General features: G+C 36.9%; 1 protein-coding gene across 1 annotated transcript in view; it reads right to left on the reverse strand.

The window, feature by feature from the left end:
- The window catches only part of ICOS (inducible T cell costimulator), a 32,279-nt gene extending 11,894 nt beyond the window's left edge, over positions 1-20,385 (reverse strand). The window contains exon 1 of the mRNA XM_069075115.1: positions 20,203-20,385. Within this exon, the coding sequence (XP_068931216.1) occupies positions 20,203-20,260 (58 nt within the window). The 5' untranslated portion in view covers positions 20,261-20,385. The remainder of the gene's footprint in view (positions 1-20,202) is intronic.
- Positions 20,386-27,170: the final 6,785 nt, after the last annotated feature.

Consider the following 27,170-nt stretch of genomic DNA (forward strand, 5'->3'; position numbering starts at 1 on the left):
CAAGTGAAACATCTGTAAGGGAAATATTCGTAAGCATATGGAACTGATAGGAACCCTCTTCCAGAACCATATTGACTTCCATTATTTCTAATCCAGAAATACTTGTTGCTTTCTTTGAAAATATCCTTTTTGTTGGCTGTTATTTTTGGAATCTTCTAAGCAATTCCATCTTTGGTTGATAATTTTCCAGCCTCAATGGCAAAAACCAGTCCATAGCTACTGTTATCCCTTTCTGCAGTTGCAGAGATGTTTCTTCCTTTCAGTTTCTCTTGCCCGCTGAAAGTTTCTAAAAGACCTCAAGATTAATTTGGAGACAGTATTTTCCCATAGTCATTCCCAATGCCTATGGTTGTAATACCTTCTTTTAGACCAAAAATACTTACGAAGATTTTCCTGCCCCTTCCTCACCCCCATGATATTCTTGGCAGGCTTACTTCAAGCTCAAGTTTACCATTGAGTGTCATATTTCTAGCTGCTGTAATACTAGTCTGGGTGAAAAAGCTGGACTTCCACTTCTGGCTCCTGTTACTTAAATTTAATTTAAATAATAACTTAAAAAATAAACTTCAGGGGGGCGGCCAGGTAGCACAGCGAGTAAGAGCTCCGGCTCCAGTGTCAGGACGACCTGGAGATCGAATCCCGGGCTCAGACACTTAGCACCACACCCAGAAATAACTGGCCGTTAATAACTAACCTTGAGCAAGTTACTTAACCCCGATTGCTTAAAAAAAAAATAAACTTCAGGAAGCTGTGCCTCAGTTTCTCTCTAACAGAAAGAGTCAAGAATATTTTCTGTGTGCCTCAAAGAGATGTCAAGTGTTCATAATTGGTCAGGTGTACACTTTTACTTCTCTGTATTTCCAACATATTTTAATTTTAAAAGCTGGTTCAGTTTTTTTTTGCATAAACAATGGGCTTCAATGATTTCCAATAATTTGTTTATTTTTAACTGAGTTCAAGGAATGCTTGATCAACTACATTCTAATTACTCTACATTCTAGTATTTAAGTATTTCTATTGGATGAGAATGAGGAATGGGGATATGAAGAAAGTCTGTGATGTCTTTACTTTTTAAATGATTATGGTATCCTGTTCTCCATAACTGTTTTGGGCATGTATGAAATGTTGCTAAAGAGAGATAACCCTTCATTGCTAAAGCATATAACGTAATGGAAAAAGAGCATAAAAATAACTAGAAAACTGAAAGAAAAACTGAACTTACTAACCCTTAAAGCTTTGAATGAAATTTTTTTCTTAATCCCACTCCATTTTTTCTTATGGTTTTTCTGTCTCTTCCTTTTTCCTTTATTTGTTGGTTTTTCTCTATCCTTAATCTGTAGTTCTCCCCTTTATATTAATATATACACACCCTTCTTTAATATCTTCTGCTTTAGTTATCTTCCCTAGCACACAATCTGTCTATTATAATACCCACAACTTAATTGTATTCCAATCATACTTGTACATTTGATATCATTTTCTACACAAACTAATTCAAACTCACTTTCTATCATGGCTCATGCCTTCCTAAACCCTAACCTCCACTCTCCATCTTCTTTGTTCTTACTCTCATGTTATCTATTTACTTTGGAAAAAGTAACATAGCTATGATAACTGGATCCACTACAAATCTATATTATCTAATTTCCACTTGGCCCTCACTGCTATATGTCAGTTCTTTTATTTTTCCCCATTGATTTGTTATTATACTTTCCATAGTAGCTGTTCTAATACTTCCTCTCTCTTTAAATCTCCTCTATACTGCCCTCTAATCCTTCCCTCTCAGAAGAGCACCTCAGATCCTATTTTATTGAAAAAAGAGGTCTTCCCTTATGATATTCCTCTTCTGTCCTACTCCAGACTTGAAAGCCCCTCAACATAATTTACCATTTTTTCTTCCTTTGTGTTTGTCTTAGAGAAAGAGGTGACCCTTCTTTTTGCTGAAGTCTCTACTTCTCAATCCCATCCCTTCCAATAGTAATTTTCTCTGGGAGCTTATCCACCTTAAATATACCTTCTTTTTTATCTGCAGCTTCTCACACACTAGTTCTTCCCTTGTCACCTACAAGTATGCAAAAGTCTATCCTACCATTAAAAACAATTCTTTACTTTTGTTACTTTAACAACATAGTTCCTAGAAATGGTTATCTACACTAGTTGTCTCCATGTTCTTCCCTCACACTCACTTTTCAATCCCTTCCAATTCTTTTTGACCTTAACTTTTCACTGGAACTACTTTCTCAATGAATTACCAATGATCTAATTACTAAGCAATGACCTTTTCTCACTATTCATTCATTTATTCATTTATTTTCTCAGTATTCATTCTTCTTGACTTCTCTACACCTTTTGACACTCTCCTAGATACTTTCTTCTTCCTTGGCTTCTATGACACTACTCTCTCCTGTTCTCTTCCTATATTCCTGACCATTCCTCAGTATCCTTTCCATACCATCATCCATTTCTCAACCATAAAACACAAATGTTCTCTGAATCTCTGTCTTGGACCCTCTTACCCCCTCTCTAGATAGATAGATGGATGGATGGATAGATAGACACAGATAGACAGATGATAGGTAGATAGATAGATAGATAGATAGATAGATAGATAGATAGATAGATAGATAGATAGATAGATGATAGGCTGATAGATTGATAGATAGATTGATTGATTTTAAATGTAACTAGGTGGCATGGTGAATAGAGGAATGGTCTTGGAGTCAGGAAGGCCTGAATTCAAATTCTGTCTCAGATAATAGCTATGTGACTGAGCATATATCATTTAACTTTTATGAGTGTATATTTCTTTATCTGTAAGGTGGGAATAATCATAGCACTTATTACCCCAGGTTGTTGTGAGGACCAAATGAGACAGCACATGTAAAGCACCTTGCAAACCTTACAATGCTACATCAATGTTGTTGTTATTATTATCTTTCTTGGTTATTTTATCAGTTCTTATGGGTTAATGATAATTTCTATGCAGATGATTCCCAAATCTATATATTAAGTCCCAATCTCTCTTTTGAAAAATTGCAATGAGAAGCAGTTATGGTGTACTGGATAGAAAATGATCCTTGGACTTGAGAAGAGCTGGATCAAAGTTCCACCTCCCATAATCACTGCACATAATATTTAATCTCCTAGTGGCCCAGGTAACTATCTGAGACCATAAATTTCAGTACAGTTATTGATCTTCATTGGTAGAGGGAATTTCCTCACCAACCTATCACTACCCCCAATGAAATCTTAGTCCACACTCTCCTCTCTCCTGAACTCCAGTTCCAAATCAGCAGCTCCCCGTGGGACATGCCCATTTTGTTGTTTTATCAACATTTCAAACTCAAGATTTCCAAACCAATCTCTAACACTTGTGACATCTTTAAAAATGGAAATAATGATGGCGCTTGCCTCACGAGGTTGTTGTAGAGATCTGATGAGATAATATAGGCAAAATATTTTATAGAATTGGAAGTGCTATATAAATGTCAGCTACCAATAATTAATAACATCTCATTATATTGCTTCCTAAACACATCCTTCCTTCAAACTTCCTGAGTTGATGGAGCTACCATATTTCAAGTCAGTCATCCAGTCTGAGGTTTGCAACCTTAGGGTTATCTTTGACTCTTTCCTCTACACACAAATACTCAAAATCCAGACAAGAAAGATTAGAAGCCCTAAGGCAAGGTGCATATTTGATTTCAGAGGTAATATTGAGATTTAGTCAAATGAAACCTATGCCAGGCATATAGCTCTGGAAACCTATAGAAGGGAATACCTCTTTCAGATTTTGATAAGTTGTTAGAGATAAGGATGGAGGCAATGGGAGGTTTTGAGAGGAAGGGTTGTAAGAGACAAAGGATTTGACCCCAGTGCATAGACTGCCTCAGTACTTTGTTTCTCAGATATTCATTTGCTTAAGACCAACAGAGGAAATTTGAATTAAAAAAAATAAAAGGAGGATGGAAGACTAATAGTCATTTGGTGACTGTTAGGCAGAATATTTGAGAAATGTACTGAATGATTGACTAAGTTAAAAAGAGGTCTCTTGTTGAGGGAACAGAGCCTTGACCCAGAAAGAGTGTTTTGAAAATCAACTAGAGAGGCCCTACCTTTCCACAGTGCCATCTGCTGCCTGGCAGCAAGTCCAGCTGAAAAGAGGAAGAGTTCAGCATATGAGCAAAGCAGCAGAGTCTAGTTCTATAAGAACAGTGGAGAAGCCCTTCCAACAAAGGTGCCAGAGCCTGTGAAAGGCAAACCCAGCCTAGCATTAGAAAGAGCCATCCCAGGAGCAGGGCAACTCAGCCTAACAACAGAATCATTCATCGAGCACAGACACCTCGCCAGCAGTGAACTTGGTGGGGACAATTCAGGAGGAATAAAAGCCATCAAGGTGCTGCAGGTTTAGATCTTTGAGCTGCGTTGGCCACCTGTGTTCCTCTTTATCATGATACTTTAAGTTTATAGCCACTTTCCCCCACAGATATTGATGGGAGAATTCACTTCAAGTCTATGGGAGAAATATTTTGTAGTATTTCTTCTTACTATGCTATTTGGCTTTAAAACCTCCCTTAAAAGTTGTTTACTGGCTGAATGTTAATTGGAAGCACCCCAATGGAGTCTCAGGAGCTATAGTGTCATGATTGTGACTAACACCAGGGTTACCTCGGCAACCAGGGGAGTAACAGTAGTCTCCCCTTTGGAGATCCAACCTACAAGTGTGAATGTGAGTTAGTGTACTATACATTTAACCCTATTCCAAAGAAACAAGATAGAAAACAGATTCAATGCGGGAGCGGGGGAGAATAGCATTGTAGATTCAGAGTACTCAAATGAGGAAATATAGTAAATAGAGAAGGTAGCATTGTGAAGCATGGAGGAAAGAATTTGAATTAGGATTAATGAAGGAAATTCATAATTAATGAGAACATCTGAAGACCATCTATACAGAAAGAGGAAAGAAATGAAGAGTTCAGAAATGGATTACGAATCCAGTGCAGAGGCACAATATAATAGTAACAGAGCACTTCAGTTATCCAGAAATCTGCTAAAGCTCTTTCTCCTCCAAAAGCAAAGTAGCAATAGATCGACTACTTTAAGGATGATTTTATGTTTCAGAAGATGAATGAACCAACAAGAGGAAGTCCTATTCTGTGCTTGAGCAGCGACTTTGATAAGTTTGTTGAACTGAACAAGCATCATGGCAAACCTTGTGTGTGTTATTTGTTGCTCCAGAAATTTTTGTAAAAACAGGGAGGATATAATCCCAAATGCCCTGCCTTCCTCCTCCAAAAAGCAAAAAAAAGGGGGGGAGAGGATAACATGCATACAAATAACTAGGCTACAAAATGAAGTCTCAATTTAAAAGAGAAAGGAGCATACAAATAATTGTCAAGCTTTACTTGAATTCCTAGAAAAATTCTGTAACATGTTATTAAAGGGAAAGTTACCAAACATTTAGAAAAAGAAATGGTGATCACAAAAAACAAGTATGGCTTCATCAAGAGATCATGCCATATTAACCTTATTTTTTTTTAACAATTACTTAACTAGATAATTAGAGAAATTGTTGCCTAGATTTCAGCAAGCCATTTGCTGGGCCATCTCCAGTTATCCTGATCTATATCTGGCCACTGGATCCAGATGACTCTGGAGGAGAAAGTGAGGCTGGTGACTTTGCACAGCCCTCCCTCTCTTAAATCCAATTGACTTGCAAGTCACGGCATCATCTTCTGATGTCATAGTCCTCTTTGAGAATGAAGGACAAACCACAACCACACAAGTATGCCATTGAAGAAAGTCTCTCCCACTATCGTTGAGAACATGATGGACAGATGTGGACTAGACGGTAGTATAATTCAGTGGATTCGGATGTGGTTGTTTATAAAGGATAGGGTTGAAATCAAATTAGAGGGAAATCTCTAGTGAAGTATCCCAAGAATCTGTATTTGGTCATATGCCAATTAACCTTTTTAAACAATTATTTGGATGAAGATATCATTATCAGATTTATAGAAATGATCTTCAGAAGGGAAAGCTAATACAATGAATGACAGACTCAAGATCCCAAAATATTAGACTGACTCTAGCAAGGTGAAATTTAATAGCAAAATAAGTTCAGAAAATCAATTTAAAGAGTAAAATCTAGGGAAGATATGGCTACATAAATCTTTAAAAGAAATGGTAATGTTCTTAGGGCGCTGCAAGCTCAATATGGCAACCAAAAAAGCTTATGCACTTAGAAAGGCATGACATTCAGGCTATGGAGAAGCAATAGACCCTCTATCTTCTGCCATAGTCATATTGCATCTACACTGTTGTGTTCATCCAGGAATCTCCTTTTAGGAAGGAAATTCAATGATTTCTGAAGAACCTACAGAATCAAATCAATGAATCCAACCTTCTCATTATAAAGATGAATAAACTGAGGTATAGGGAGATTAAACAGTTTGCCCAAGGTCATAGACAGCAAGTGCCTCAGACAGGATTCAAACCCTGATCTTCCTGATTCTAAGTCCAGTGCTTATGCATTATACCACCCTGCTTCCATCTTCTCTTCCCTTGTCTTAACACTTTCTCTTGGTGATCTCCTCCACTTCTATGACATCAGTCACCATTTTTATTCAGTTGACTTCCAAGTCCATGTAGTCAGGCCCAATTTCTTTACTGAACTTCAGTTCTGCATTGCCAACAGTGTGCTGGGTATCTCCACCTGGACATCCACTAGGCGTCTCAAATATGTCCAAAATGGAACTCATTATGGGTTTTCCCCCAAACCCATACCTCCCACAAATTTTTCTGTTTCTGAAGATGATATGACTATATTTGCAATTACCAACATCTGTGACCTTGACATCATCCTTGAATCTTCCCTCTCCCTTATTTGTCATATCTAATCATCTCTCAAGTCAGTCAGTTAACAGTCATTTATTAAGTGCTTACAAAACTATGTACCAGGCATTGTGCTAAGCTCTGGGATACAAAAAAGGCAATAGACAGTCCCTGTTCTCAAAGAGCTCACAATATAATGAGGGAGTAACAGAAAAACAGCCATGCACAAATTATATATATACTGAATTGATTAGAGAGAACACATTATCATTAAGGGACATCAGGAAAGGCTTATTCTAGAAGGTAGAATTTTAGTTAAGACATGAAGGAAGTCAGGTAACTTGGCAGGCAGAAATGAATAGGGAGAGCACCCTAGGCATGAGGGGAAAGCCCATGAAAATGCCCAAAGTTGGGAGATACAGCATATCTAAGTCCTGAATAGTATGATAAAGAATCCCCTGAAGAGGTCAAATGGATTCAAATTCACTTTTTGAAATTATATTTACATAAAAGTCAGTAATTGGGTTCCAGGATTGTGTTCTTGGAATTGTGTTAGTACTGGGAATACAAGGATAAAATGAAACAGCCCCTTCCTCAAAGAATATTCTAAGACTTAGTCTCTCTATCAGTAAAATGGGAATTCAACACAATTCAATTAAACAAGGATCACTAATTATCTCTTTATTGCTAACTCAGTGGTTGTTTCTCAGGCCCCATCCTTCTTGACCTTCCAACAGAGGCTTTTGCTAATTCTCTCAATGATCCAGTGATGTATTTTGTATATGTCCTGTATTTACTCCTGTGAATCTATTGTATGTTTCCAGTAGAATATAAGCTCCATGAAGGTAGGAACTATCTCACTTCTGTCTTTGTGTCCCCAGTGCTTAGCATACACACAATTAGAGCTTAAATTGGAGAGAGGGGTTGATTGATTTTTTAAAAACCTTTAAGAAAAGTTTCTTTGCTTGATAACTTCCACAAGGTTCTTAATTTATTCAAATGCATAGTGACTGGGAAGACTCCTTAACCATCTATGTTATTTAGTGAAATGGGACAAGGGCATTCTTCAAAATAAGACAGACCTACTTAACTTCATCCTACTTACCAAATTTTCTGCAGGTAAATTAATTTTTGAACTGATTATGGGGCTTTCAGAGAAGCACATATTCAAGTTAAAGTTATTGATAGGAAGATTAAGAATAAAAGTTATCAATTGATAAGTACATTGAGAACACTTGATTTTATCAATGTGAATAGTCCCTCCAACAATGTAGACACTAACACACCTTCATCATCAATCAGCAAGCATTTACTAAGTGCCTACAGTATGCTAGGCACTGTGTTGGGTGTTAGGGATAGAAGTACAAAAATTGAAGCCCTTTCCATTGTCAATAACCATTTTTGATAAGAAACTGTGACCACTTTCTGGATAATGCTTTGGACCTGAGCATTTCTGAATTTAACCCTGGATGGTCCTCATACATACCCAGTCAATATACCCAGTGTAAAATTGGACTGAAAGGGGGACCTTTCTATCTCATCAAGACTTGCCAGAGCTTATTGGTTATTAGAACATCTGTCATGAATGCCAGATCATCTTCATACCATGATAAGGCACCAGATTAAGATTAGAGTAGAAGGGTTCAATATTTCTGTGGGAGGGGGAAATTTTTTAACTTCACAAGGGTGTATAATGAGGAAAAAATGAAAGAGAGACCTTCCCATAAAAATTGTTTTGCTTTGTGGTGATGAAAAAATCCCACAGGTATTATACTCAGGTGGCCAGAGCACCAAAGCAAATTATTCATAGACTTATTCTCTGATGTCAGTCACTACTTTGTGGTTTCTTTGAATGGTTGTTTTACCAGAAAGATATTGTGAGATTAAGTCAACCTGCCTTTTTCCCCTTGTAGGGTGAGTTATGACTGGAGTATGAAGAAAGAGAATTGAATCCATCACTTATGCAGAAGCAAGATGGCTGACCATTCAACAACCCAAGTCCCTCCCCACTGACCCCAAAAAATCCTGGTACACAAACCTAAGCTGGCAGGAATATAGTATTACATTCTTTCAGTCTCTCTATTCCCTCATGATTATCCTTCTAAGCAAATAGTCTAGTGGGAAAAACATTAGACTTCTAGTCAGATCTGCATTTAAGCCCTAGTTCAACTACTTATAAACTAGCGATTTGACTTGAAGTATTGTATAGTGAATAGAGCACTGGATCCAAAGTCTCTGACTCTGGATTCAAATCCTGCTTCTTTTACTTGCTACCCCTGTAACCTTGAACAGGTTATTTCCCCTCCCTAGTTTCTTGCTCAGGAAAACAAGAGGGTTGGTCTAAATTAGGGGGTTTTAGGTTTTTTGACCATGTATCATAGACTGCTTTGGCAGTCTAGTGAAGCCCTTTGGACCACTCTCCAGAATCATTTATTTTTGTTGCTGTTGAAGAAAATGCCAAATTTCATTAGCAGTTAGTGAAAATAATCAGGTAATGTTTCTTCTCATCCGAGTTCATAAACCCCCTGAAACCTATCCATTAAGAACCTCTCTTTTAAATGATCTTTAAAATCTTTTTGAGCTCTGACATTCTGTGATTGCATGATGTGGTAGTAAAGGAAGAAAGCCTTCCTCCGCCCCCCCCCCATACACATGGTAAATACTTGTCCTCTAGTACCAAGGAGAAAAACACACTTAATTGATTCCCCAAAGAGCCCACAGCTACCAAAATATCCAAGCTATTAGTGGCTGTCATTTGAGGGGTGTCATTTCTACTAGAAGCAGATGGCAATTTTGAAAAGCTTTGGCTGGTGAATTAAGCAGAAAGTTGGGTAGAGCCAGACCCCACTGCTTCTGTACCCAAAATATGGTACAGGAACACTTGAGCAGGATATAGGTGCTGAGGGCATCTGTTTGCCTAGAGCTCTGTTCTCAGGGGACTACTTGGTTCAGGTCTTTTAAAGTCTCTAAAGCTGGTGTACCTGACAAGCAGCACCAGACAGACTATGTCACATGGTAGAGACTGTTCTTTTGGGATGATGAATCTCAAGAGCTAAAACTAACTTACCTCAAACTTCTTGTCTTGCTTTTAGTTACATAAAATTAATACAATGCTGGGGTGGCTAGGTGGCACAGTGAATAGAGCGCCGGCCCTGGAGTCAGGAGGACCTGAGTTCAAATCTGCCTCAGCCACTTAACACAAAAACTAGCCATGTGACCTTGGACAAGTCACTTAACCCCAACTGCCCTCCAAAAAAAATATATAGTGAATCAAATTAGGGGTGGCTAGGTGGCACGGTAAATAGAGCACCCACCCCTGAGTCAGGAGAACCTGAGTTCAATTCCAGCCTCAGACACTTCACACACTTGCTAGCCACGTGACTTTGGGCAAGTCACTTAACCCCAAGTGCCTTTCAAAATGCAAAAAAAAAAAAAACCAACTAATACAATGGAAGTTTCCACTATTTTCTGTTAAAATTCTTTGTACACTTGTCTTTTCTCCCTTTCTATACTCTAAATTCCTTGAAGTCATGGACTGTTCAAATTATCTGTGTAGCCTTAGTGTGTATGCCCAAATCATATTATATATATATATATATATATATATACACCCCCACACATACATCTATATACATATATACATACACTCATATATATGTGTATATGTGTAGATGCATACAATAAGCAAATATATGTATATGTGATGTATATATAGATATATATTTATATGTATTCAAGAATTTCATATACTTAATTCTTAATACAGAAGCCTGCAGGTGCTGTCTATGTTACTTTGATGTAGTCTCATAAAAGAAACAGCTTCTTAGTCTGGCTTTTTAACAATTTGTCTTCAAACAATGGCTAAGGCAGAAGGGAAATGGAGGTTGGTGAAAGCAGGGAGAGAATTGGTGAAGTTTCTAAAATGAAGACTTGAGAAAGTAAAATGGAAGAGAGAAAAATATAGGAAAGAAATCAAAATTAAAATGACATCAGAAGATAGAAAGGAATAAAATGGCAAACTGAATATGGTAAACTCATATTTTTTGTTTAGATGAAGACATGAGGAAGGAGAATTTCTAGTAATTGCATCATTATTGTTATTTTTGTTGCTGTTGTTCTTATAATTGAGACTATCTCCCTAGCTCGTGAAGTTACAGGGACCACTCTTAGGGCCCCACTTAGGTCCCTACTACAGAGGCCACACACTTAGTCCACTACAGAAGCTTTTATTCCTTTCTGATCTGTGATAGTTTGCCATGCCTTAAGGTCTCTGGGTACTCCACTCCAGGAGACTCCAGAATTAGCGCTAATACCCCATTGATTTAGCCCCACTTCAGTTTATAACTCCCTAGCTCAAGCAATCGCTAGCCCCAGTAGCAAGGAGTGCTAGTATGTACCACCAGGCTCAGTTCAAATATGCTTTAAATATCCTTACTATTGTCAAGTGGATCTCCTCTTCCTGAAAGGTTTATCTATTACATACAGAATGACATTTCGGGAAATCATTTTTAAAATATCAAATTGCTTTACTCCTAACAAATTGATTTTACTAGTTTCCAGTTTCATTAACATTTCTTGATCATTTTCTTTGTTAAGAACACTGCACTCGTGTTTGAGAGCTTACAGAATTTGGGAAAGACATGGCCTTGCCTTCATGGGGTTTAAATTCTAAAGGAAAAATCCTACCACCGAGTTATTTGTGAAAAATTCCACAGATTTCAGTCACTGCAGTAGATAAACTTATAAAAGATACTTGAGTCTCTCTAGTGTCCAGTAAGAAAGTGGTTTTGATACAAAATTAATCTTGATTATAATGAATATGAAATCTCAGATTTTAGTAAAACAATAAAAAATTTTCCATTTTAACCTTACAACAACCTAGTGAGTTAAATAGATGAGGTATGATTATGCCCAGTTTATAGGTGAGAAAATGAGGGCTCAGAAACATAAGTAACTTGTTCAAAGTTATACAATTAGTTATTTGGTCATTACCACAAGTAATTAATTCTGTGAAAAAATCCAACAAACTTATTGATTAAAGGTAATGACTGAGTCATTAAAAACATTTAATCCAGTCATTTAAAACATTTAATCCAGTTACCTTATTTAGTCATAGCCAAGGTTTCATCCTAAATTCTGAATATTAAAGACAAAAAGTCAATATATGACTAATGATAACTTGGAAATACCCTTGGGAACCTGAACTAAGAGTAGTTCTCTTATATTTCCCAAAACAAAATTTTGAATTCCAATACAGTTCTTTCAAGAGCCATAAGTTATTTCAAGCAAAAGAATAAAAATAAAGCAATCAGCAAAATATGCCTTTGGCTGCCATTTTTAAAGGAACAAAATTGGTAGGACAAGAACCCCACAGAGACCCTACTTAAAGGAAAATTGTTGAGATTTTATTTGCCATTGTAAGCTATGAATGATTCATTAGGGATTATCGTGCCATTTTGTCCAAGCCTAATCAATCATTTTATAAATCTAACTAAATCTTCTTAGTATTATTATATCCATGGGTCTTGGTCATAACCATTAAAAGTCTAGTAAGGCCATAGGTATTTCAGCAGCTAGAGCTAAGATAAACATTTAAATTTTCCCTCTTTGTGTATGTATTTTGATTCCTCCCAGAAAAAAATTAATATTAATTATTAATTAATAATATATACATAATACACATATATATTTTAAAATACATTTTAATCCCTATCGGTGCTTTCATTATTTCATGTTCGGTCTTCTAGAATCTACTTATTGTGTGGTAAGTTATCTGAAATGGTTTCTGCAATATGTCTTAGATTGTGGTTTAAGGCTTATAAATTCTCCTTTAAAAGTAAAAACTTGCACTTGTATAATGATTTATGAAAAGATGTTTAACACAGCTTATCTCCTTGATCCTCATGATTCTATAAGGTTGTGAGCACAGTAATATCTCTATTTTTTCAGATAAGGAAACTGAGTCTCAGAGAAATTAAATGGCCTGCTAAAGGGTACATAGTCAGTAAAAATCAGAACCAGAACTCCAGCTCAAGTCTTCTGACTTCAGTTTCCTTCTCTTTCCACTTTGCCACCTTATGAACTCATAAATTTTCTTTCGTTATCCTGGTATTTGTAAAATTCAGGTGCATATATGCCAATTTATGTCTAATGGTAGCCTTCTCTACAGTTGAGGGGGGGAGGGAAGGAAAAAAAAGGAAAAAAGACATTTACATAACTTTATTATATATATAAAAGGAATAGTAATTTATGCATAATAGATTTACAGTTTCATATGCAAGCTTTTTTATTATACTATGTTACAGAAATGCTTGCTTTGTTTCATAAATTAAAAATGAAATAAACATGGAAAAAAATTGAGGTACAAATGATGGCTTCATTGAATCCAATTTTTTTTCCTACTTTTTCAATCCATCTGTTCTTATTCATCTTTCAGAATCATAGGACAGGAGTGTTGGAAGGAGCTTCAGAGACCATCTAGACTAATTCATCCTTAAAAAAAGACCCATCTCTGTATCCCACAGAGATCATAAAAAAGGGGAAAAGACGTACAAAAATGTTTATAGCAGCTCTTTTCATGATACAAAGAATTGGAAATTGAGGGGATGCCCATCATTTGGGGAAAGGCTGATCAAGCTGTGGTATATGAATGCAATGGAATACTATTGTTCCATAAGACATGGTGAACAGGCAGATTTCAGAAGAACCTGGAAAAACTTATATGAACTGATACTGAGTGAAGTGAGCAGAATCAGGAAAATGCTATACACAGTAATAGCAACATTGTGGGATGACTGACTTTGTTAGCCTTAGCTTTTCTGAGCAATGCAATGATCTAAGACAAATCCAAAAGACTCATTAAGGAAAATGCTAATCTATATCCAGAGAAAGAACTATGGAGTCTGAATGCGGATTGAAGCATACTATTTTCTCTTTGTTGTAGTTTTGTTTTGTTTTTTCTTTCTCATGTTTTTTTCTCTCTTGTTCTGATTCTTTCACATCAAGATTTATGTGGAAATATATTTTATATGATCATACAGGTATAGCCTATATCAGATTGCATGCTGTTTTAGGGAGGAGGAAGTGGAGGGAGGAGGGGAAATTGGAACTCGAAATCTTATAAAAGAAAATGTTGAAAACTAAAAATAAATAAGTAAATTTAAGTTAAGAAAAAGAACCCCTCCCTTTTACTATGTACCTGACAAATTTTACCTCTGTACAATAAGGATAAAAACAGCACCTTCCTCCCAGGGTTCTTATGGGAATATGTGAGATAATGTGCTTTGCAAACTTTAGAGCACTATATAAATGCTCTTGTTATTATTCTACTCATTGTCTCCCAGTTCTGCCCCCAGTACCAAACTGAACACCTGTTCTATGTGAGAGCTTTTCAAATGCTTAAAGATAGCTTTCATATCTTCCTACCCCAGGGATTCTCTTTTCTAGACTAAGTACTACCATTTCCTTCAACTGATCTCCGTATGATATAAGCTGTAGACCCTTCACTATCTTGGGAACTCTCTCCAGGATATATTCTAAGATTATCAATGCCCTTTACAAAATGTATTTCCCCAAAATGAATTATTTCAGATGTAGTCTAGTAAGGGCAGAGTCCAAGAAAGTTATCACATACCAGACTCAAAATATTCCATTGGATCTGTGATTTTATTGATTGGGAAAATTGTTTCGATGATGCAGTTTCAACTCATCCATTCTTGCCCATTCTGTGCAACTTTTGTCCATATGTTCCAATAGCCCTCGTAGCTAAATTAATTTCCCAGATGACTGACATCATCATGTCAATTCTGTGTCCAAAAACATTTTTATTTACTGCAAAACTAAGTCTAGGCTCGTCAACCTACTATTCAAAGCTCTTCATAAACTGACCCTGAAATAGACATTTAAACTTCTCCCCTATATTGTACCCCAATTCAAATCCTGGCCAAACCAAACGGAACTTCTTATTGTCCTGAGCTCAGCCCACTTATTTCTAATCTGCTTTTACTCATTCTGTTCCCTCAACTTGGAATGCCCTCTCTCTTCTTCTGTTTGTCTTTCAAAAATCCAGTTTTTGTCATAAGCTTTCTCTGAGCATTGCACCCTTTTCTGAAATTCATGTATTTTGTTTTGCTTTTTAGAGGGGGGAGGGCAGGGCAGTTGGGGTTAAATGACTTGCCCAAGGTCAAATGGCTAGTAAGTGTTAAGTGTCTGAGGCTGAATTTGAACTCAGGTCTTCCTGACTCCAAGGCTGGTGATCTCTTCACTGTGCCGCCTAACTACTCCCTGAAATTCTTTAACAATTGTTTTCCCTGGCATTTGATTTGGTTCATAATTATGCATTATTTCATATTTTTACTTAGTTGTTCCAAATACAAGTCCTCTGTCTTCAACCATATTAAAGATCAACGCCTTAACCAATGATTAAAAATCTGCCAGATTGATCTCTTCGAAATCAGTGACTGTATGTCACATTTCTTTTGTATCCCTCCCTGTACCTGGCATAGTATAGGGCTGATAGTTGGCATTCAACAAATAATTACTGAATGAAAAAAAGACTCCACTTGATTAACATGGAAGGGAGAGGAGGTGGAATGGGCCAATAGCTGGAGAATCAATGTCATAAAGAAGATAGAACACTGAACTTGTCAGAGAACCTAAATTATGGTCCCAACTGCATTGCTAACTAGCTGTGTGCTTATGGACAACTGACTTTACCCTCAGAGCCTCAGTTTCCTCATACATTAAATGGTAACAATATGTGCACTAGACATATATGGTTATTGGGAGAAAAGAACTACACACATTTGGGTTCTTTGAATTGTTATCACTACCTTAGTTTTTTACTTTATAATATGTATACAAAATACCTACATAAAATCTATATAAAAATCTTATAAAATGGCAACTAAATCGTATAGTAGATGAAGTGTGGGAGACAGAAAAAATTGAGTTCAAAGTAAAATATTTATTAGCTATGTACCTGTGGCAAGTCATTTAACCTCCATATGCCTTCATTTCCTCTTCTGTAAAAATAGGTATAATAATGGTACCTACACCACAGAGTTGTTATGGGGATAAAATGAGATAATATTTGTAAAGCATTTGAAAAATCTTAAAGCATTATATAATTGCTAACTCTTACAGTTATCATCATTATTGTTGTTGTTAAATCTTGTACTAAGTAATACTTCCATGAGTACTCATTGAAGAAGTGAAATGTGTTAATTATGCTAGCATGTATATTAATAGCCTTTATATTTTAGGATCGTGTTTAAGGAGCAAAGACCACCCAACTCTCTCTCTCTCTCTCTCTCTCTCCCTCTCTCTCTCTCTCTCCCCCTCTCCCTCTCTCTCCCTCTCTCTTCCTCTCTCTCTAGTCCTCTCCCTCTCTCTCGCATCCTCTCTCTCCCTCCCTTCCTCCCATCCTTTCTCCCTCCCTCTCCCCCTCTCCCTCTCTCTCTTCCCTCTGTCTCTCTCTACATCTCTGTCTGTCTGTCTCCCCCTCTCTCCTGCCGATGTGTGTATGCGTTCTCCAAAATGAGATAGACATGTTTGGCTTGTAGTTTGAGGGTGGGAAACCCTTGCACAATTTAAATCCCATTTCATTTGTAGACAAAGATATTTTTTACTTTCAGCCCCATGGGTACTAACTAGATCAAGAAAGAACAAAAGGTGCACTGTACTTCAACTCATTAACAAAACTGCCAGACAGCTTCTGACTCAAGAAGCTGTTATTGGGGATAGCATGAGGTGGCAGATGATACATTAAGTGGAACAGTTGGGTGAGCTGTATGCATGCTGAGCTGAGATATGTTACAGGCAGTTAGAATTTAGGAGAATGGGGAAAACTTAGTATACAAGTCACTTGTGGCATAGAAAGATGCTATTTTTATTGGATAACTTCTGGGTTCTTAACTCAGTGTCAGGATGAAGGGAAGTATTTTTCTCCTTATGAGCAGGAAACACATGAAGCCTGAGAAGTTGTGTGTAGAGTAGAAAGGGCACTGGATTAACAGCCATAACACCCGAATTCTAATCTCTGATCTGCCACTGACAAGCCACATGGGTAGCCCACTTTGGCCACATCACCGAATCTCGAGGAACTTCAGTTTTATCACTGGTAAATGTGGATATATTTGTACCATTCTTGACCTTTGCTCAGGCCATGAAGAACATGAAGGTTATTTAAATGTTGTAAAGTTTGCTAAGCATGGTGTCACATGCCTATAATCCTAGCTACTGGGGAGGCTGAGGCAGAAGGATTTCATAAACTTGGGATATCTGAACTGCAGTATAGATAAGCTGATAGGGTATTTGCACTAATTTCCTGTGAGGTGTGGGGTGGTGGGGGAGTAGACACCGGGGTGCCTAAGAATCATAGGACCAGGTCAAAATGAAGCATATCAAAGCTTCCCTGTTGATCAATAGTGGGTTAGGGCCCATGAATAGCCTTATGCTTTCAGCCAGGAAGAGATGAGCAGATGGGGATATCTGGGGGGGGGGGGAGAGAGAGAGAGAGAAAGAGAGAGATGTATGTATGTATGTATATGCATTATGTGTATATATTTATTATGTGCATACATACATATGATACATGTGTACATATGTATGTAAAGTTCTCTACAGATATCTATTGGTATTTTACAATGAATAATCATATTTACATTGTTTTAATGCTTTATGACAGAGAAAGGAATAGTATAGTGTTTTATCCATAGCAGTTTCATCTGTTAATAAATAAGCCTTTATTAAGTACCTACTATGTGCCAATAATTGTGCTAGAAATACGACAAAAACAAAATAGTTTCTATATAAGTGTTTGTTGAATGAATGAATGAAACTAGGAAAGCCTAGCTTCCTAGTAGCCTTTAAATGCAGTTAGAAGTAAGAAGTCATCTACTTACTCAAAGATGCTTTAAATAAGAAGGAAATAAACATTTGTTAGACACCTACTATGTGCTAGATGCTGTGTTAAGCACTTCCCAAATATCTCATTTGATCCTCAAAACACACCTGCAAGGTCAGTGCTCTTATTATCCTCATTTTACAGTTGAGGAAACAGAAAGATACAGATGTTAAATGACTTGCCCAGGGTCACATAAGTAGTAAGTATCTCAGGTGAGATTCGAACACAGGTCAGCCTGATTCTGAGGTCAACACTGTATCCTCTGTGTCACCAAGCTACTTCTTGCTCTTCTATGCAAAATAGATATGATAACCATAATTAACAAGACTTAGACTTAAACTTTTATTGGAGACTCAAAGAGAATTGGAATAAATAACCCCCCCCCCTTGACCAACCTCTCCTATTTAGGCATCTTATCCTGATCTATTTGCAATTTTTACATGAATTTCAGAAGAAACCTGGGCAGCCACATGGGAGTTAAAAGCCCTCCCTCCATTCCTGCTCTGCCCTCACTTCAACAAATTTTTATTAAGCACCTACTAAGTGTCAGTCACTGTAACAGGTACTTGGGACACAAAGACAAACTGTAATAGCCCCTTCCTTCTAGAAACCTAAATTCTACCAGACTGCTTGCATCCTACTTCTGCTTTGAGATCTTTGAATGGCAGCTACTGTGCAAATCTATAGAATTTGGCAGAGTGTTTTTAATATGATCATCATTATCATTATTGTTATTGTTATGTGTCCTTAGTCACTGGTGCTTCAGTTTCTTTAACTGTCAAATTAAAATAAAGATGTGCCCCCTGGTACTATTTGTACTATGAAAATCAGTGAATAGATGTCAAAATGGTGCTAGATTAATTGTACTCTAGAAAGATTAAATTACTATACAGAGTTAACAAATCACTCTGGTGACTTGAAATACCTCATCTAAGACTTGGTCTAAACTAGAAAAAAAAATGCTAATTAATTCAGAGTCTAGTTGACACACTCAGATTGATGTAGCATCCTTTGATGTTGTTTGACTGTCCCTCAAAACAAGACACTTTGGAAGTACGAAGAAAAATTAACAATCCTATTCAAATACAAGCATCCCGAGGCCATGTCTTAATTCATTCTTGCATCTCCCTCACCACCAAGCATGGTGTCTTGAATATAGCATGCCCTGAATAAACATCTCTTAAATAAATGAATATCATCCAGGTTCCATTCACCCTAACTAATCATGACTTTTCTTCATTTATAGAGAAAAACACAGGCAAATGTGTAACTATGGTGGCCTGGAAGTGAATTTTATACATTCCCTAGAAGCACAAGGTCTGTGTGTCCTAAATATTTCATAGGCTTCACTTAATCAGGTTTCTTTTTCCCTCCCATGCCATTGATTCATCCTGTATCACCACAGTCCCAGGCACATACATTTGTGTCAAGACAGAGTCATTTAAAAATTCGGAGGCAAATTAAAGTGTTTGTCTCTTATACCACTCCAAAACATATTTACTGATGTGATTAAGCCTGTCAAATTGTCTTCTTTCAACTCTGCTGTTAGCAGCACTTCCTTCTCATGTATCACTTCAGTTGTATGCCTTCCCAGCCATCAAGAATATGGCACAGAGTTGAAGAGCAAACAAAAATAACATGAAATGAGGCAGCATCCACTGTTTTCTGAGTTAGAGACAAGGACAGTTAAATCTCAACTCTATTAAAAAGGAGTCAAGTGAGAATAACTTTGGAGCCCTTTTTATCATTTATAAATAATGTATACCAGAAGTCCTCACCTGAATACCATCAAAATATTTAAGTGTTTTTGTGAGGGCCTCAGATGTACATTTTGTTGTTAAAAGAAAATAACCAGTGTAAAGGGGGATGATGGGTAAAGGGCCTCCAAAATAAAAATGTCATTTTGCCTTGTCCCATTCATTCCTTAAGGTCCTGTTATAGTGAAAACTACTATCAGCCAATGTTAAGGAAAACTCTGTGGCTAACTGGGCATACCACCGGAAAGACAAAAATATCAAAATGTTCCTCCTCAAACACCATCTATTTAGTTTTCCTGAAAAATAAGAATTCCCATTCCAGATGTGAGTGCTATTTATTTTAAGGAACTTAGCAGTTTAAATCCTGTTGATGGGAGCAATTTTAATTAGTATCTCTATAGGAGAGAAAGAAAGTAGAATTCTACTTTTGGGCAGTGAAAGGTAACTCTAAGAAGATAACAAGAATGTTACAAAATAGCCTGAGCCATTTTCCTTAGCAAAAGAAGACAGCAAAGGCAATAAATAATGGAAGCACAAAAACTGAATCTGACCTCAATGACAGGCCCAAAGTTGGGCACATAAATCTTCTCTTACAATTCCCAGTTCCCAAAGTCCATCCTCTAGTCCCAGGCTTCTCTTGCCATGATGTTCTTAATCTCTTCATGGGTTATAACCTAATAAGAAAACCATAGTAGGGTCACTCACCTGCTAGAATTTTAGCCTCGAGGGAGAGGAGAACAAAAAGTAAGATGTCTGTCTTCATATTTGCCTGAAACAGATGCTACCACCCTCTCTCGGGATTTTTCAAAGCTGACGGATGAATTCACGTCTTCAGTTGTTTTTCTAAGCTCTGGGGAGGAAGTGTGTTTTGTGGGGGTTGAGTTGAGAGTCATGCAAAAGCACTAAGTCAAAGGCTTTCACTTAGCTCCCAAAGGCTATATTGGTGTTATTGTGGCTTGTGAAAATGAAAGATAAACGTGTCCATGAATTACTGGCAGATTAACGTAGACATGAAAAGTCTGTTCTGAGTATGTGAACACGTGTTCCTGTGATACTGGACTGTTTGCCATAAAGCACACATGCATTTCTCTCAGAGTTAAATTTGTTCCCCCAGACACACTTTCCCTAAATTATCAACTCCTATGAATAACAGTATTTCTTAGGCAACTAACTGACAAATATTACCCATATTCTCATATATTCCAAGTTACTTTATTGGTTTTTAAAGTTGGGAGAGCCTTTGGAGAAAGATAAGAAAAATGGAGAGAAACTCACATTTATATAATGCTTAAATTTTATAGAGCATATATATATATATTCTCTCTATATATAATATTATATATATATATATTATGCTTAAAATTTATTGAGCACTTTCCTCTAACAATCTCATGGGATATGTAGGTGAAAATAGGTACTGGTATGCTTTTATTGTTGGTGTAGATATTGGTAACTCCTGGATAAGGGAACACCCTCTACCAATGCAGTTGGCACCTTCTCTAAAACTTATGGTCTTGACAGTTGCCTGTGGTTCTATGAGACTGTGACTTGTCCGGAGTCACTCTGAGATGAGTCATGAACCTACGTCCTCCTGTCTCTCAAGCCATCACTTTCTTGACTATGCCATGCTGCCCCTTTTAAGATAAATTAAGCATGTGTGATTTTACTGATGAGGAAACTGAGTGACTTGACAGTGGTCACACACTTTCTAAGTATTAGAACTAGAATTAACACCATTGGCCTGACTCCAAGGGCAGTGCCCTTTCCACTCTCCCACCATGCCTTTCATTAACTCGAACAGTCAGAATGTGGAATGGTTAGGGTACCATTCAGTTCAACAAATATTTGGTGAATAACCAATTGCATGAAAAATGTTGTGGTAGGCTCTAGAAATAAAAACATGAAAAAAAGATATTGTCCCTACAATATCACTACAGACATATTGTAGAGTTATAGGGGCTCAAGAAATAAGTAGAGTCTAAAACAAAAATAGGGTCCTAAGCATGAAAATGATGACCACAAAAATGCTAACAGGAGGCAATGTCTGGGATTTAGGCTACAATAAATAGTCCAAGAGACAAAATATTACATCAGTCTGCTATTCTCAGTTGATCTGCAAGCCCATGACCATTTTTATATCTAGAATTGGTCTCATGCATTGTCTTCTTCTAAAGCTTCTTCTAATGGTACACTCCAACTCCCATAGCCTATGGTAATGAAAAACCCTAAAAAGTCATGGAAAAGAAAATGATCAAGTATTTTTGTTTATTCCATTGCTTGTTGCTGCCATGATGGTGACTGAGACCCTTTCTGAGAATAATTAGCCAAATAATTAAATAATTAGCCATGTGCATACATATCTAATACCTTCTTGTGGCAAAAAGGATGGAAGCCTATGGACTCATCATAAGAGTAGTCATATATATGTTTTGTATTGAAATCTTTAAGCATAAAATCATGTATAAATAATTTTCCCAGCACTGGTAAATCTTGCCTGATGTCATTAATTGATCCCATAAAAACATTGAGTAAAACAATGTTAAGGAGACATAGGAAGAGAGCTTGCCAGATAGGATTCAAAGTGCAAGGAGTGTGGTACAAGTGAAGATGAGGACAAAGACAGAACCTGGCAACATCCTGTCTATGAGTGAAAGTTTCTTTTGTGAGACTACATTACAACATGAAAAGGTACATAAAGGGGGAGAGGGGAGCAGAGAGAGATGATGAGTGATGTGCTATCAGGGTCAAATCAAGGACTAGAAATGAGGAGAATATAAGCTCTGTGGTCTCAGAAAGAGAAGAAGCTACAGAACAGGAGGGGAGCAGGATGGGGAAAGATTGAAAAAGAGGGAAAAAAGAAGGAGGTCTTGCTTTTGAGGTGAGGTGGGTTCCAATTATGACTACTTCACAAATGAAGAGAGATGGTCAGTGAAGGGAAATGAGGACCTTAAACCGGATGAAGCCTGAGAGATTTGGTGCTTGAAAAATCTATTTATCCTGAGAGGGAGGGAACCTTGGGACCAACTGGCATCTGGAGAAGTGGGAGAGCATGGAAACAGGCAGGAGATTTCCAGGTAAATATGGGGGGGGGGTGTTCAACAAAAGAGAGTATAGATCAGAGTTGAGCTGCATAATTAAAAACTACTAAGAAAGTGGTCCTACCATGGGCAGTGTCCTCTCTGACACTTGCAATACTTGCCACTGTTCTGGAGGTGTGGCACAATGGAAAAGGGAAATTCATAGGGCAAACCCTACAAGGCAGTCACAGAAAGTGAATAGAGGAAAGACCCTAGAATAGATGCCCCTAGAATGGATACCTGGGAAACTTTGACTGCATTAAGAATACAGAGAAAAGAGAGAGACCAGATAATTAGAGGGGTCACAACTTAGAAAACAAGGATCCAGAAAAAAAAAACAGAAATAAATGATGGATAAATTAAGAGATTGAAAGAAATCCTTTTCAGAAAGGGGAACCAAAAAAAAACCCCATGAAAACTAAGGAAGAAGAGGAAGAGAGAAAGGGAGAATATTAAATAGAAAGGGGTTTAGGAGTGAGGGGAAGAGAGCTAGTGGAGACAGGGCCACCGTAAAAAAAAAAAAAAGATTAAAGTAAAGTAACTGAAGAACATAATACCATATCTACAGAAGAAGGGGGAACTTAAAACTGAAAAGCTTTATCAAAAACAACATTAATGCACCTAGGATAAGAAGGGAAATGGTCAAATGAGAGAGGATATTTGTATCAAATTTCTGTGATAAGGATTTGGTATCTAAAATATAGAAATAAATCTTATATTTATATGACTAATAGTCATTCCCAAATAGATAAATGATTAAAGGATACAAACATATAATTCTCAAAGGAAGAAATGAAAAGTATTAACTGCACAGAAAAATGCTCCAAATCACTAATAGGAGAAATATAAATCAGAACAACCCTGAGGTTTCACCTCATATCCTTAAAATTGGCAAAAATGACCCCCCCCCCAAATTACAACAGTCAATATTAGAAGATTGTGGAGAGATAGGCATAGTAATACATTGTTGGTGGAGATGTGGAATAGCACAATCATTTTGGAAAACAATTTGAAATTATGTAAATAAAGTGACTAAAATATCCATATACTTTGAACCAGTTCCATTACTGAGCTTTTGCCCCAAGAAAATCTTTATACACTTCAAAATATTTATAGCAGCACTTTTTCTGAATGGAAAATAAAGTAGATGTCCATCTCTTGGAGAATGGCTAAATAAATTTGGTGCATTAATGGAATGTAGTAAGAATTTATATGTGTTGAATACAGAGAAGCATGGAAAGATCTATATGAACTGATGCAGACTAAAGTAAGCAGAATTAAGAAAACAATATATGCAGCAACTACTAAAACTACTAACGACTAAAATGGTGTAAATAGAAAGGACAATACACCAAAAAATCACAAACAAATGTAACAAAATTATAAAGATCATGTGGGACTCAAATGAAGAAATATGAGAAGATATCTACAAAGTACCCTTTTTTGTTGAGGTAGAAGGTCCACAGGTGTTACAGTCACATTTGTTTTCAGACTCTTTCAATATATTGATCAGTTGTGCTGACTTTTTCCTCCTTTCAAAAAGTACTATTTGTTATATGGAACGGTGCTCAGAAATCAGGTGGAGAAAGAATACATGATGATGTAAGAAACAGAAAATATCAATAAAAAATTATTTTTAAGTACAAGGAAACATATTCAAGCAAAACAAGTACTTCCCATGAATGGATTCTAATCAAGTCTCTATGACAGTCCAATGGACAAAGAACTTTTCTGAATAGAGATTGTGCTGACTAAGCAGTAGGGGCAAGACTAGATAGAGCAAAGAGTTCCTTCTGTTGAAGACTAACTGGGCAGGAGGATCAAGGTGGAAAAAACAAGCTATCTAGGCTCTCTGAGACAACATTAGGTTGGGATAGAGAGAAAGAAGAAAAGGACATTCTATAAGGAGATTATTGTTTAGCAAGAATGAGCTCTAACCACTGGCCAACATTAAAAATTTGGGTTTGGGATTTGTAATACTCAGGGGGGCAAATAAATTTCAGTCATATAACCTACATTTTCCAAAGTATCCTTCTCAAGCTCCTTGCCTTAGGGAACAATCCCTTATAACAAAGAATAAAAAAGAGGGGGAAAAACCAATTCAGCAAAACTAACCAATTCCTTGAAAAAGTTTGGCATTACATGTCATGTTACACATCCATTGTTCTCCAATTCTGTAGAGAAGTAAAGGGAAGGGTCTTCTAACCTCTCCTCTGGGGGCCAAGCTTTACTGTAATTTTATAACGTTAATGTCAATTATTTTATTCTTGTTCTTTCCATTTATACTGTTGCAGTCATTGTGCATACTGTTTTCCTGGTTCTTTCCAGGTTCTTCTTCTTTTACTTTACATTGGTTTCTATGTCTTTCCACACTCCTTTGTATTCATCATATTTACCATTTCTTACAACACAACGATATTCCATTATATTCATGTACTACAACTTATTTAGCCATTTCATAATTAAAGGGTATCCACTTTGTTTACAATTTGTTTCTACTACTACAAAAAAAAGTGCTGTTGTATATGGTGCCTTTATTTTTGTCACTAACCTCTTTGGGGCATGTACTTAGCATTGAAATCTCTTAATCGAATGATTTCAATGTTTTTAGTCACATTATTTGCGTAATTCCGACTGCTTTCAAAAATGGTTAAGTTCAATCATAGATTTATCAACACTACATTTGCGTGCCTAGCTTTCCATAGCCCCTCCAACACTGGCCACTTCTGTCTTTTGTTATCTTTGCTAACTTGATAGCTGTGAGGTAAAACCTCAGAGTTGGTTTGATTTGCATTTCTCTTATCAATTTGGAGCATTTTTATATGATTGTGAAGAGTTCACAATTCTTTGTATAGGTGTTTGATTATATCTCTTGGCAACTTATCTATTGGGTCTGGTCATGTTTTAATGGCATTATTATAAAATTAGATTTGCTAAGTAAATGTCACATGGATTATGAGCTCCATGGAAGTCAGAACTCTTTTACCTGTCTTTTTATCACCAGCACTTAGCACAGTGCCTAGCACATAGTAAATGCCTAGTAAATGTTTTATAAGTAAACCTGCTTAGTATACATTTACCCTTGCACACCCATGATTTTAGACATTTTAGACAAAATGACCTCTTTTGGCTAATATAAGAACGACTACCCATTCTGGAGAATGGTCATTGTACCACAGTGGTGATCCTGGTCAGAAATTACTTTAAACATCATCTTTTTCTCTTATCTCAGTACTTTCTTTGGGGTACTAAATGAAGCCCTAAAATCCTGAGAGAGAAAATTTTTCAAAGAAACAAACTAAAACAGAACTTTAAGCAAACACATTGAGGGGAAAAAGAGGTCATTTAAATTATGATTCCAGTAAGGTTGGACATGGTTGGGACGGCAAAGAAAGATGTGGAGTTTTATTTTATCTGAATCTCTTTGCCTTTCCATAACAGTCCGATTTCTTATTCTTCAGAAGTTTCTGACCAAATATCCTGTACCAAATACCAAATACCCATGGTCAAACATGATCTTTGAGTAGCCATAACACTAGCCCTTAATTAAATTATACTTCATGTTGAATGGTTTCACATGTGTTCTTTCTCATTCCCCTCAACTCTCCAAACATCACCAATTAAATTGCTTGTAGTCTCCAATATTCAGGTTACTTTTTTATGTGACTGGAAATTTAACCCAGTAAAAATTTCCATTTACCCCACAGGAAGCCTTTTTGTTTGTTTTTGTTCATTGTATGACTTACAAGTGTTTGATTTGTATATGTAGATGCCTGAGGTGGGAGTGTGTGGTATGGAAACTTTGCTACACTGAGAATTGAGAGGAATGTTTATTAATTCTTGCCTTTCAGGCACTGGAGTTCAAAACCAAAAGCTCTCCTAGATGCTACAGGTGAATACCTTTCTATTTCATAGTTTGAACCCCTGGTTTCCTTCAAAATAGCTCCAACCCCAACTGTTACATGAAGTCTGATATTGTCTTTCCCAAGTGAAGGTAAGTTCCTTTGTGGCAGGGACATTTTGGCTTTTTCTTCGTATCTCAGTCACTTAGCACAATGCCTGGTGCATAGTAGGTATTCAACTAACATCTGTTGGTTAATTGAAATATATTGTTTGTGGCATAGAGTAACTGATTTTCAACTTGAATAAAAGTGGAATAGGGATGGTGTTCACAGGACCAAACCCCCTACACACACACACACACACACACACACACACACTAAATCTGAATGCTTCATACAAACTTGGTGAAACTATACAAACATGATTTGCCATCCTCATATAGAAGCACCAAAGCAAGCTGATTGCACCCACATATTCTTGTCTCCTAGTAGGATGAAAATACCAGAGGGGAGCATAATTACTAAGGTTTTACTTTCTGGATTATACTGTGACATAGGACTAGCAGGGAGTGCAATTATTTTAACTTAGCATCATTGTAAGGAAAATTTATTTAACACTTCCAGTGACTTATGGTATCACCAGTAGAGAGCTGCTTCTTCCGATGGCTCAGACAGTGAGATCTCCACCCCTCCCCCCCTTAGCAGATGGTCTCTTGAGTCATTGTGGTCAAAGAATCTGTCCCTTAATGGCCAG

Source organism: Petaurus breviceps, unplaced genomic scaffold (genome assembly GCF_028583685.1).
Source record: "Petaurus breviceps papuanus isolate PSGF00001 unplaced genomic scaffold, PetGlider_PUasm1.0 90903, whole genome shotgun sequence".
Classification (NCBI taxonomy): Eukaryota; Metazoa; Chordata; class Mammalia; order Diprotodontia; family Petauridae; genus Petaurus; species Petaurus breviceps.